Source organism: Dermochelys coriacea, chromosome 27 (genome assembly GCF_009764565.3).
Source record: "Dermochelys coriacea isolate rDerCor1 chromosome 27, rDerCor1.pri.v4, whole genome shotgun sequence".
Taxonomy (NCBI): domain Eukaryota; kingdom Metazoa; phylum Chordata; order Testudines; family Dermochelyidae; genus Dermochelys; species Dermochelys coriacea.
In genome coordinates this window covers 11397637-11410849 of record NC_050094.1, presented here as the reverse complement: position 1 = coordinate 11410849, position 13213 = coordinate 11397637, and the positions used below count along the sequence as shown (strand labels likewise).

General features: G+C 55.0%; 1 protein-coding gene across 5 annotated transcripts in view; it reads right to left on the bottom strand.

Moving 5' to 3' along the window:
* The window catches only part of ARHGAP23 (Rho GTPase activating protein 23), a 128345-nt gene that overhangs the window by 70819 nt on the left and 44313 nt on the right, over window positions 1-13213 (bottom strand). For 3 of the 5 annotated variants that reach the window (XM_038385594.2, XM_043503291.1, XM_043503292.1), the window contains exon 1: window positions 3165-3988. The exons of the other annotated variants lie outside the window; for them this stretch is intronic. In XM_038385594.2, the coding sequence (XP_038241522.1) occupies window positions 3165-3473 (309 nt within the window). In that variant the 5' untranslated portion in view covers window positions 3474-3988. Of the gene's footprint in view, window positions 1-3164; window positions 3989-13213 lie in introns of those variants that run through there. 5 annotated transcript variants of the gene reach the window in all.

Sequence of the window (13213 nt, the reverse complement as noted above, 5' to 3'; positions counted from 1 at the left end):
GGGCGAGACCCAGGCTGCTGCTCTGTAACACATAGGATCAAACTCGGGGCCTCCTCCGGCCCTCGGCCCCTTTCCCCGGAGGAGGGACGAGACCTGCAGGCGCCTCTAGAAATGGATCGCGTTGTGGGGAGGTGGCTGGCTTCGAACAGGAGTTGGACTCAGCCCACCGAACGCGCGTCAGTTTCTTAGTCAGCGCCTACTGCACGCTTGTGCGTCCTCCGACACAGGAATTCGCCCCAGCGCTGGGTTCGGATCGTCACTGAGCACACAGGGCAGGCTGCCTTTCCAGAGAGGGGAGACGTCCATTTCCCCCCTGCTCCTTCACAGCAGTATGTATCTGGAAGCCTGATGTGTCTAGAGATGTAGCCCAGCCCCATGGCAGGTGCCCAGTGCCTCCCCAGCAGAGCTGGCACAGTTAGAGACACCGACAGGAGCGAAGGCCAGGCCCAGGGAAGAACAAAACCTGCCGCTGGATAAAGTGATGCCTCCCCCACCAAGACCATTCCAATACCAACCGGATGCTGGAAGCAGGGCCGGCTCTCACTCCCAGCCGTAGCAGGTGCGGCAAAGTGTCGAGTGAGTTTGCCCGTGTGCAGCTGTGGCGTGGGAGGAGCGGACGTGGCTGGAGCAGCAGAACCCCTAGGCTGGGGCATTACGTGGCACACGCCCAGCACGCTCCCGCTGCTGGCCCTAGCAACCTCTATCTGCTGAACATGCTGCGGGCTTCATTTCCTCTCTCTCTTCAGTCCCTTCCCCTCGCTGCAGTTTGACAGAAAGAACCAGAGGACAAAACGCTCAGGACCCCCGTTCGGGCTAGTAAGGGCCTGGACTGGAATCTCGGCGTGCTGGGTTCTGCTCCTGACTCTGCCCCTGACCCGCAGTATGGACTTGGGCAAGTCTCTTCTCTGGGCCCCGGTTTCGCCCCATGTCTGTTTAGACTGTAAGCGCTCTGGGGCAGGGACCGTCTCCTGGTAAATGTTTGTACAGCACCCAGCCCAGTGAGGCCCACCCATGGCTGGGGTCACTAGGTGCTATTGCAATAAACACACGTCCCACCTTGAGCATCAGGAAAGGCCAAGTTCAATACCTGGCCTGTCACCCTTCCCCCGTGCCCCTTCCTTCCCTTGCCCTGGAGGAAGCCAATTTTCCCCCTTCTTTTTATTTTAACTGAGGACAGAAGTGCCCCCAGGTGCTGTGACTGGCTGGGTCCCACTCCCTAATGTTGCTCCGCTGAAATTCACCATGAGATGTGCAGATCTCTGGTGATTGGAGTCACCCGCAGTCCCACAGCGAGGGCGACGAAAGAAGCCCCACACAGATTGATGTCTGACTCCCCAAAGGGCTGGGGGTGGGGGGGGGCAATTCCTTCCTGTTAGCACATCCCTTGCACCAAACTCTTTCAGCATTACACAGGTCTCAGTTTTGCTCTGTACAGAACAGCAGCAACTTGAACGTCTTACAGCCCTTGTTCTAGGAGGCTCCCAGCACATAACTAATTCAGAGGCCACGTGAAGCTGGTAAATATTATCTGCATTTTACAGGTGGAGAAACTGAGGCATGGAGGAGGAGAATGATTTGCCCAGGGTTACATAGCAACGAGTCCTGACATCCCCAGCTCCCTGCCCTAAATCACTCAACAAGGCTGCCCCAATGTTGTATATAAACAACCCACATGAAAACTAATCACAGCAACAATTTGTGCAAGCCGGTCATCTCAACGCTGGGCACAAAGCCATCACTGACTCACTCACTACCGGGCTGGCAGATCCCTGGGTTCACAAACACAGAGAAACCTTAACTCCCTTCCTTTATGTTCCTCACCCTGCGGTCATTCATTCGCCTCTCTCGTTCTGTCTGCTTTGCATTTTGTCCCCCATTGTGAGCCGACTCGACAGCCCTCAGAAGGGACATCGGATGCACGACCGTCCAAGCACACAGTGAACTTACAAACAGCCTCTTAGCTCTGTTCTGGGCACGCACTTGGCGCTCCGTCAGCAGGTTAGGAGAGCAGGAAGCCAAGGCTCATCAAGGAGATGCAGGTGGAACCCCAAACTCTGGGGTCCCTTTGTCCCCTCTTTTCCCAACTCCCTACAACCCCTCCACACTTCACCCACTTTCCTTCCCAACCCCATATATTGATTGTGGGCCGCACTCAGGCAAAACGCACGTTAACGTCAATAAACCCAGGATCTGCTCCATTCTCGTTTATCACTCACACTGCTAAGCCGGAGTATCTGGTCACCATTCACTGAGAAGATATGAACCATGACATAGGGTAGGGAATGACTTCCACTACCCCCGTCCCACAAACCCAGATCATCTCCTCAACAGAGAGAAGACCAAGCAGATAAACCACCACACGGAGGAGTCCAACACCAGTAGGAATAAAGAGGCATTGTACATTGGACCCTAAATGGATCCAAGGGATCTCAACTGGACAGAGCCAAGGACCAGCCTGATGGAGAAGTCCTGTCTCCAGGAGTCTGACGCCGGGGCCAAGAGCTGCAGCGCCCCACCAATGACAGCCACTGGAGGGTACCAGGCAGATCTCCAAAACAAGAGGGCCAGAGACCCTTCGGGACTTTTCAGATCAACGGTCAAGACCGTGGTGGTGACCAGCAGAAGAGGCAGGGCCAGCCTTAGCAGAGACAAGGCACAGCCCTCCCTGCTGAAGTTCTGGGGAGGGGGTATCATGAAATACACCCCAGGAGATCCTGCAAGCACCTTACCCCAAAGTAGAGACAGGGGCGGGGAAACAAGCCCAGTCACCTCCCCCATACTCCTGGCAAAACTTGGGGCAGGAGGGTAAAGTCCCAGGAGAGAGAGACCCAACCCACTCCTATTACAGTGGAACAGAAGCTATCAGACCTCCACCCAAGCTGGTGTCTTTGCCCCAGGTGCCAAGTTCATGGGCATCACTCGTTAGTCTCAAATCCTAATCATGGCACATAGCAATACTTAGCCTCCAGTGACCCCTCTACTTCCTAGCACCCATCCACTAGGGAGTTAGGAAACATGCCCCCCAAATCATTCACGTACCCCCCAAAAGTATTTACATCCCCATCGGACAGTGAACTAAGGCTACAAGGACTGGATCCCCCCTCCCCAGTTTCCCCCACTCCAGAGTCAAAGGGGAGCTAGGTACGCGCCGACACATCTCTCACCATGTGGCGTGTCTCCAGCTGAGGGTGCGAGCGGCATTTCTGCCTGGGGAGAGCGACCCCGGCACGGTACCTATGCGCCAGGTCGGCATTGTCATTCCGCAGGCTGGTCAACCAGATGCAGCGGGGCTCGGGCGAGCTGCAGTCCACGCCGATGGGCTGCTCAAACCGCCAGCCCTTCCCCACCCGCTCCACACTCCACAGGGCCTTGCCCACCACCGACATGTTCCTCGGTGCAGCCAGAGGACGATGGGGTCCCCGCAGACCCCTGTGGGGTGCCCTGTCCCCGCTGCCCACGCCTTCTTCCACCATCCAGCAAAGGGGAAGGGAGAGATTCTCCCTGGAAAGTCACTGACGGGGCGGAAAGAACAAACTAAAGATTTTTTTGGGAGAGGCAAGTGAGCCGAATGGATCTCAGCCCCTGGCGCAGCTGGTGCCCATCCCCTATAGATCCATCGGTGAAGAGGGAACAGCAGAGCTTGCTCCCTGCTTCTCTCGGCTAGCCCCTAAACTTCAGAAGAGAGTCTGGTGTAAAAACCCTCCCTGGCTGCCAGGCGGAGTCAGCTCGCTCGTCTGGTGTATCACAGATGAATGTTGATCGTTCCAGTCCTGGGCATGCCAGATCCACGCACCCCCACCAGGACGCTGACCTGAACGCACACCCCGCCACCCCCACAAAGGGGAAGGCACTGAAACCCCCGACACCAGAAAGCCAGCTTCCAGCCGCACGGGGAACCAGCGGAGGCTGAGCTGAGGAGGTAGGAGCAGGCGGGCGGATGGACGGACAGACAGCGAGAGAGAATGCACACGCTCTGCCTGCAGCTGCTCCGGGCTATCAGGCCACCCAGCATCACCCCGCCTTCCCACCCCCTCCGGCGCTGCCTGGCTGGGCGACCCAGCCCCCTCCAGCTGACACAAGCGCAGGGGGGTTGGAAGTTTCACTTTGCTGATACATTTTTTTTTTAAAATCCTCCGGCTTCCTCCTCTCCCTCCCTCCTGGCCTCTTCCTTCCTTCCTCAACTCGCTTCCCAGCCTGGCAGCCCTGCGCCTGCCAAGAGAAGGTGGGCAGGGGGGGAGGGAGTGCAGTCTAGTGACTAGAGCAAGAGTCCGGACTCCTGGGTCCTCTTCCTGGAGCCGGTGGCTGACACGGGGCTGACTCACCAGCCTGCTCCGTGCGTCACCGTTTCCCCAGTTATGAAATGGGGTGATGAGCCTGACCCACTTCTGCCAAGTGCATTGGGGTCCTTGAATGAAAAGAGGCATTGGGAAGTGGATGCAAGGCAGGCCAAGAGCTGGGGAGCACAGCACGAGGTGTCACCCCAGGACACACCCAGGGGGATTCTCAGAACCGGGCGGCTCCCATCTCTACTTTCTCACTCTCTTCCCTTCTTGTTCTCTCTCTGAACTGAACGTTTGCCCAGAGACTGGCTGGCCAGTGCTGGGGAACCAAGCCTGGGATTCCCCCATGCAACGGCCCCAAGACAATGCCTCACCCCCTAGGGATCCCTCTAGGGCTGGTTCAGTCACCATAGCCCATTTGATCTTTGACCCCCGTGCTAAGCTGACCCCTTTGTGGTGGCACTGAGCACTGGGAATGTTCCAAATCCTACCACTCTCAACAGCCACCAAACGAGAATGACTTTTGGTCACTTTCAGACACAGACGGGTTCGAACCGGGGACCTCAAGGATTCTGATTAGATCCAGGACAGCCAAGACCTCTGGAGTTGCCATTTGGACTCACAAGTCAGTGAGAACACAATGCTGGCACGCTGGTGTTGCTGGAACACACACAGACATAATTGCTCCCGGGGAGATGTGTGGACCGGGAAGGGAATCCTTCCCAGGGCATCGTGGGTCAATATTTGTACAGTACCTTGCGTGTGTGCTCAGTGCTTCTGAGACAAAGTCCCTGCCCTAAAGAGCTGAGACAAGTGATGGAAACTGACCAGGGTGGCCAGAGGGAGGGGTGGGAAGATGGGTTGAGCAGAGAGAGATCAGGCAGTCCAGTAGTATGATGAGGCTTTGAGAGAGGAGGAGATGACACCACAGCAGAGAGGCAAAGAGAAGCTGGTAGTGTGGCTAGACTGGTACTCAGGACTCCTGGGTTCTATTCCCAGCTCTGCCACTGACCTCAAGCAAGTCACTCTCTGTGCCTCAGTTTCCCCAGTTACCCTGAGCCTGTTTGGTCGGTTTAGCCAGTGAACTCTCGGTGGCAGGGACTGCCTCTCCCTCTGTGGCTAACAACTCTGACTACTGTAATGTCGTCCCTGCTGCGCTGGAGGAGGGAAGTCAGCCCAGGAGCAGGGGGCAGCAGGGAAACAGGCGACAGTTCGCAAGGGGACAGGAGTGGGCAGGGTGTGAAGCCATGGGACCAGGGCCAGGACAGAGGCAGGGGAAGGGGAAGGACCAGGATGAAGGAGAGGACAAAGGGGCTGATTTGAAGGGATGAGCAGTCAGGATGGGGGTGTGCGCGAGATGCACCCTAAGATCATTTCACCTGCAGCACACTGGAAAGAGGGAGGGGCAGGCAGACTGCAACGGACAAGGGGAGGAAGGATGGCCTAGTAGATAAACACTGCCCTGGGGCTCAGGAAACCTGGGTCCCATTCCCAGCCACAGACTCCCTGGATGAGCCACGTTTGCCCCTGTGGGCCTCAGTTCCCCATCTGTAAAATGGGACTACCAGCTCCCAGGGGGCAAGGCGCTCGGATACCATAGCGCTGGGGGCCAGATAAGGACCTGGACAGAGACCGTCTGTAACACGTTGCTGCCACGGGACCAGCAGACACACCCTGACTGCAGCCCTGTCCTGTTCTGCTATGGGGCTGGCCTGCCAGGTGCTTCCCCAACATGCACCAAACCCCTGGGCCCCTCCAGGGCTCCAGCAAGGCTAGGACGCAGCTATAGTCTCACCTCTGTGACAACCCAGAGCCAGCGGGGCCTGGGCCCCAGCACGGGGGGGGGGGAGATGCCTCACCCTGGTGAGCATTAACAGGAAGGGGAAAGGAAGTGGCACTGCCCAGGCCACGCGGGTGCTTATCACCCAGCCCCCAATGGCACCAATGCACCATGCACATGGGCTCCACCTAACTGGGGCACAGAGCTGGCGCTTGCAAACACAAGGCGGGGGGTCCAGCCGCCGGCAGGATCGGACAGAAGCCCAGGCCGTTTCCATGGCGACGTTTGTTCCTCTCATTTCCTGTTTGCCGGTTTTTAACCGGACTTTGCCTTGGCGGGGGCAGACAAGGCCAGGGAGCGAGGTGGGGAGCCAAGGGGGAGAGGTCAGCGACTGGTGCAAGGCAGAAGGGAAGGAGTGCTGTGCCCGTCCCAGGGCAGGGACCCGGGCCAGAGTGGGCCAGGGGTCCCAGGAAGCCAGGACTGCCCCACGGCTGGGATGGGGCAAAGGAGAGTGGCTGAGGGGGTCAGAGGCAAACCCAGCCCATTGTGGGGCAGAGGGGGCTCCAGGGTTGAAAGGTGGGTGACTCCTCCCAGCGTGGGGCTATGGGAGGAGAGGGGCTAAAAGGGGGGGACTCCTGCTCTGCAGTCCTCTTGCCAGGGCCGGGCGGGTGAAAGGGGCAGAGGGTATCCGGCAGCGAGCTTCCCTCCTCCCCCCACTCCGAGGGAGAGGGAAGGCTGAGCAGACTGGCAGAGGGGCCAGGAGGGTCGGGGCAGATCTCGGACAAGCATCTGGCTTTGGTGCCAAGGGTCCTGCTCCTCCCATTGGGTCGGCACCATGCAGGACGGGCCCCCTTGCCTGTGGCCAGGCCCCGCATGAGCAGGTCCCACGGAGCATTCTTGCAATTCTAGTGTCTGAGGACAACCATGTGCGGCTGCTCCAGGGAAATGCCAATCATTGTTCGGATTGTATTCCTCGGCCTCCAGGGGCCAGGGACTCAGCTGCCAGCAGGCACTGCCTCTTCCACCTCTCCGGGCTCGCTCCATTCGCCTCGTCCTCATCAGAGCAACACCAGCCAACGCCGCCAGAACCCTCCGTGGCTAAGGAATCAGCTCCCCCCACCAGGCTGCTACCAACACCCCCAGCCATTGGGGTATCTACCTAACAGAAGCTAAAGCAGCGACCAGCCAATCAGATTCATCTCACTTGGGGGCACAGGTGCCTGCTGGGATCTGAGTCACCCCAACAATGCAGGTAGCAATTTACATAACGGCCTGGGTTGCTGGCTGTAAGCAGCGATCGACCTCCCCTGCCCCAGCAGATCCCTTGGTGACAAGCGCATTGGGGACAGAACGGGTGCAGTGCGGTTCACCCAACAGAGCAAGGGCGAGAATCAGAAAACGAGAGAGGGCGCACGAGTGCATGGTGGATGTGGAAGGCAAGAGTGCCCTGGACAGGAGAGTGATGGGGCACATGTGCGGGATGGGAGAGAGAAAGAGCTGTCATGAGCGTGCCCCATCAGATGGATGAGATCAAGGGGGAGCGAACGGAGGAGGAACATAAGAACACAAGAATGGCCATGCTGGGTCAGACCAATGGTCCAGCTAGCCCAGCGTCCTTTCTATAACAGTGGCCAATGCCAGGTGCTTCAGAAGGAGTGAACAGAACATGTCCCTTGTCATCCATTCCCAGCTTCTGACAGTTGGAGGTTCAGGAACACCCAGAGCATGGGGTTGCATCCTTGACCATTTTGGCTAATAGCCATTGATGGACCTGTCCTCCAGATACTCATGTAGGTCTTTCTGGAACCAGTTATTCTTTAGATCTTCACAATGAGTGCCGCAGGGAAGTGTGAAGAAGTACTTCCTTTTGTTTGCTTCAAACCTGCTGCCTATTAATTTCATTGGGTGACCCCTGGTTCTTGTACTATGTGAGGAAATAAATAACGATTCTTTATTCCCTTTCTCCACCCCATTCATGATTTTATAAACCTCTATCATATGCCCCCTTAGTCGTCTCTTTTCTAAGCATTACAATCACAGTCTTATTAACCTCTCCTTATACAGACGCTGTCCCTGATCCTAATCATTTTCATTGTCCTTCTCTGTATTTTTCCAACCGTAGTACATCTTTTGTGAGAGGGGGGGACCAGAACTGCATGCACTATTCAAGGTGTGGGCGTATCATGGATCTACACAGTAGCATCATGATATGGACGGTCTTATTATCTATCCCTTTAATAATGGTTCCTAACATTCTGTTCGCTTTTTGGACTGCTGGTCCACATTGAGCAAACGTTTTCAGCGAACTATCCACTGTGACTCCAAGATCTCTTTGTCAAGTGGTAACAGCTAATTTAGACCCCATCATTTAATATGTATAGTTGGGATTATGTTTTCCAATGTGCATTCCTTTGCATTTATCAACACTGAATTTCATCTGCCCTTTTGTTGCCCAGTCACTCAGTTTTGTGAGATCCTTTTGTAACTCCTCACAGTCAGCTCTGGATTTATCCTGAGTAATTTTATATCATCTGCAAACTTTGTCATCTCACTGTTCACCTCTTTTTCCAGATCATTTGTAAATATGCTGAGTGGTACTGCTCCCAGTGCAGATCCTGGGAGACCCCATTATTTACCTCTCTCCATTGTGAAAACTGACCATCTATCCCTACCCTTTGTTTCCTGTCTTTTAACCAGTGACTGATCCATGAGAGCACCTTCCCTCTTATCCCATGACTGCTTAATTTGCTTAAGAGCCTTTGGTGAGGGACCTTGTCAAAGGCTTTCTGAAAGTCTAAGTACACTATATCCACTGGATCACCTTTATCCACCGTTGTTGACCAACTCAGAGAATTCTAATAGATTGGTGAGGCATGATTCCCCTTTACAAAAGCCGTGTTGACTCTTCCCCAACAAGTCGTATTCATCCGTGTGTCTGATAATTCTGTTCTTTACTAGAGTTTCAAGCAATATGCCTGGTTATAATTGCCAGGATCACCTCTGGAGCCTTTTTTAAAACCTGGTTTTACATTAGTTACCCTCCAGGCATCTGGTACAGATGCTGATATAAGCAATGAATGAGAGCGACCGAGGGGAAGAGCGCATGAGAGCATGTTGGAGGAGGAACAAGAGCAAGGGGGAGCATGCACGAGAGCATGTTGGAGGAACGAGAGCCAGCAGCCACAGGGAGCGCGCACGAGAGCGCGTCGGTCAGAGAAGGAACGAGAGCCAGCAGCCACAGGGAGCACGCACAAGAGCGCGTCGGTCAGAGAAGGAACGAGAACCAGCAGCCACAGAGAGCACGCATGAGAGCGCGTCAGTCGGAGAAGGAACGAGAGCCAGCAGCCACAGGGAGCGTGCACGAGAGCGCATTGGTCGGAGAAGGAACAAGAACAAGTGAGGAGAGCGTATCGTTGAAGGGCTGCGATCACGATTCCACAGGAAATACATGGAATATATTTATTAGTCCCTGTGTTCCATGCCAGAGTTACAGCCCTGGAGTCTTCTATTTATGGCCCATCTGCATGGCCCATTCAATCGCTTGGCCTCTGAGGACATGGACAGCAAGGGGGCCCGTTAGCATTGGCTCAGCAACGTGGTCGCCATGCAGAACTGGACCAAGAGCTTGCTGCAGAGGTGAAGAATACCGAAAAGGCTGATCACAGAGATGTGTCACAAGGCAAAGCCCCATAGGTTATGGCTAGGGCCCTACCAAATTCACGGCCATGAAAAATACGCCACAGACCACAAAATCTGGTCTCCCCCCATGAAATCTGGTCTTTTGTGTGCTTTTACCCTAAACTATACAGATTTCACGGGAGAGGCCAGTGTTTCTCAAACTGGGGATCCTGACCCAAAAGGGAGTTGCGGGGGGGGGGGGAGGGCACAAGCTTATTGGAGGGGGTCATGGTATTGCTGCTGCCGCCAGAGCTGGGCGGAGACCGGTGGCTGTTGGCCGGGCTTTCAGTTCTGAAGGCAGCGTCCTGCCAGCAGCAGCACAGAAGCAAGGGTGGCGATACCAGACCAGGCCACCCTTCCTTCTGCACTGCTGCTGGTGGCCGCTCTGCCCTCAGAGCTGGGCTCCTGGCCAGCGGCCGCTGCTCTCCAGCTGCCCAGCTCTGACAGCAGCACTAGCAGCAGTGGAGATGCAAGGGCCGCAGTACCGCAACCCCCCCCTACAATAACCTTGCGACCGCCTACCCTCCCTGCAACTCCTTTTTGGGTCAGGACCCTCACAATTACAACACTGTGACATTTCACATCTAAATAGCTGAAATCATTAAATTTATGATTTTTAAAACCTTGTGACTGTGAAATGGACCAAAACGGACCATGAATTTGGTAGGGCCCTAGTTATGGCTGGGGACCCCCTTCCATCACTGTAGGCACCTACCCCTCTGGCTTTATCCAGGGCAGCTGGGGAGACGTGCATGGAGCAGGAAGCTCAGGACAGACTATCCGGCTCTCTCAGCTGATTCAGCCTTGGCAGGCTGCACCCTCCTGTTTCCTTTCCTTCCCCAACTCCCTCCCTCTCCTCGCACCCCCCCTCGGGCCCCGGCCTTTGTCAGAAATGCTGGCTAAGCTAACATGACATAGTTGGCGGAGAGGTGTGCATCTCATGAGAGCTTCAGCCTAAGCAAGACGCTCTGTCCAGGCTGATCCCATCTCACGAGGTTCCACGCGGCCGCCCTCACGCCACCCCTATACACACCGTGCCAGCCCCTCAGCCCCTACCATCTCCCCAGATCCCTGTGGAAACATCCTCCCACAGCCTGCCCTGCTCCAAGGTGGGCTGGGGATTGCTACACGGCCCTGGCTGGCGTCTCGCCGACATGTCCCAACAAGCTGAACTGCTGAGCCTGAGAAACAAGCCGGGCCACTGTGCAGCTGTCAGCAGATGAGGGTGGGATGGGGAGGGGGGCTTTTGTTTCCAACTGCCCAATAAGACTACTTAAAACCCCAAAAGTGACTTGCCTGGGAGCGGAGCTGGCTTCCTCCTGCCTACAGGGGCAGGCAAGCTCAGGCCATGTCCTGCTTTTCCCCTCTAGGTCTTCAGCAGGGTCACGCACAATCCGCTCCACTCTCAGACGCCCGCACTCTGGTTTGGAAGGCGCCCTGCAGACCGAATGGCTCAGGCAGTTGTTAAATGGCTAGAGAGGTGGGCGCTGGCTCAGACCCAGCCAAGGGCAGCGGTGGCTGAAACGTCTCACGCTCCAACTGTTCTCGGGGGGGGGGGGCTTGGGGGGGGCGGGGCGGGATTCTTTTAAACTGCCGCAAAGCTCTCTGGGCCCCTTATAAACACCTGTAATAGCGACAGAACATACATGGATGGATCACAAAGCCCATTTTAAAGGGAGAAAACACTCGCTCATAGGATCTTTAATACGGTCAAATAAAAGCGAGGGTAGCTCGCAGCAGCCCCCCGTTCACTACTTCCAGTCCCATTTGGAACTCAAAAGAAGGGAGAATGCCCCTTGCTCCAACTCACAGCAGCAGCATTAACCGGAGTCGGCCTTCCTGGTGCCCTGGGGGACTGACAGACGATCCTGCCCATTTTACTCCCATTTATTTGCGTCCATGTCTTTCATAAAAAGCCCACCTGGATCTCTGGGTGAATGTACAGCCGTGGATCACTGTCCAAAATACCAGCTCCCCCCTCCTAACCCAGGGCTCTCCCACCGCCCTGTAGAGCAGGGGAGAGTTTACTCATGTGAGTAAGAGCAGCAGGATCGGGCTCCGGTATTGCTCTGACAGCCCAAACTGGGAAAGGTCAGGTGGTGTTCAGCAGGGCAGATTCTACCCGTCGGAATGTGAGCGCGGCTGGGCTCCTGCCAACATACTTCGCAGTTTCACCCAGGAGTGTCCTAAATAGACAGCCAAGCAAGGGCAATGGAAGAATACAGCAAGTTCCCAGAATGCAACACACACACACACACACACACACACACTCTTTCCCTTAGCTGACTCCCTGTGGGCAGCAGAGCCCTCTTCTGGCTCACTACCAGCATTTCAGTGCGGAATGGGAAACCGGGAAGGAAAGCGAAGTGACCGTTTATCACCCTCATCACATTTACACAAAGCTTTGAGCTTGGCTTTGCCTTCAGCCTCCTCTGCCTCTGTCTAGCATTGACCACCCCACGGGCTCACGGCACGAAGGGATGAAAAGGAATCTTGTGACCACACAAACCTGTCTCTGGTATTTATCCGGCCCCCTTTACCAGTATCTGAGCATCTCACCGCCTTTAATGTATTTATCCTCACGACACTCCTGTCAGGCAGAGCAGGGCTACTATCTACATTGTGTAGGTAGGGAAACTGAGGCACGGAGAGACCATATGACCTGCCCAAAGTCACCCAGGTCTACCAAGTCCTAGGCTGCTTTCCTACCTGCTAGACCATCCTTCCTCTCCAAAAAGAAAAGGAGTACTTGTGGCACCTTAGAGACTAACAAATTTATTAGAGCATAAGCTTTCGTGAGCTACAGCTCACTTCATCGGATGCATAAAGCTTATGCTCTAATAAATTTGTTAGTCTCTAAGGTGCCACAAGTACTCCTTTTCTTTTTGTGAATACAGACTAACACGGCTGCTATTAAGAAACCTTCCTCTCCAAGACACACTTCTCTGGGGAGAGGGTTACCTATTCCTGTAACAAATTACAACCCAGGTGTCAATCCCACAAACACTTACACACGTGCTTAACTTTAAGCCCAGGACTAGCCCTGCTGGCTTATAGCTAGGCATGTGGATTCCCTTTTGCAGGATCGGGGGCAAAGGCAAACAGAACTGACAGCAATGAGAGAAATATATCCTTGTCCTCTGTTTTTTTCAGACTGTTTACGTTGTGCATTTGACAGCACTTTGCATCTAGTCACTTGCACAATCTCTGCCTGTTGTGTTGTGTGGGTCTCTTGTACAGAAACAGGGGAGAGGAAAAGATTTATCACTGACAGGAAAACGCTCTGGGAAAACCACCAAAATTGACAGTGGGAGCCAGGGCAGGTGGACCGCTGGGAAGTCCCTTGCAACTTATTTTTGAAAGTTGACTTGATTTCCCATCATTGATAGTGCTCCTGTATCAACAGAACAGGTGTAAGCAGAGGCCAGCTCACCCATACGCTACCCCCTCCCACCAATGGCCAGACCTTGGCATG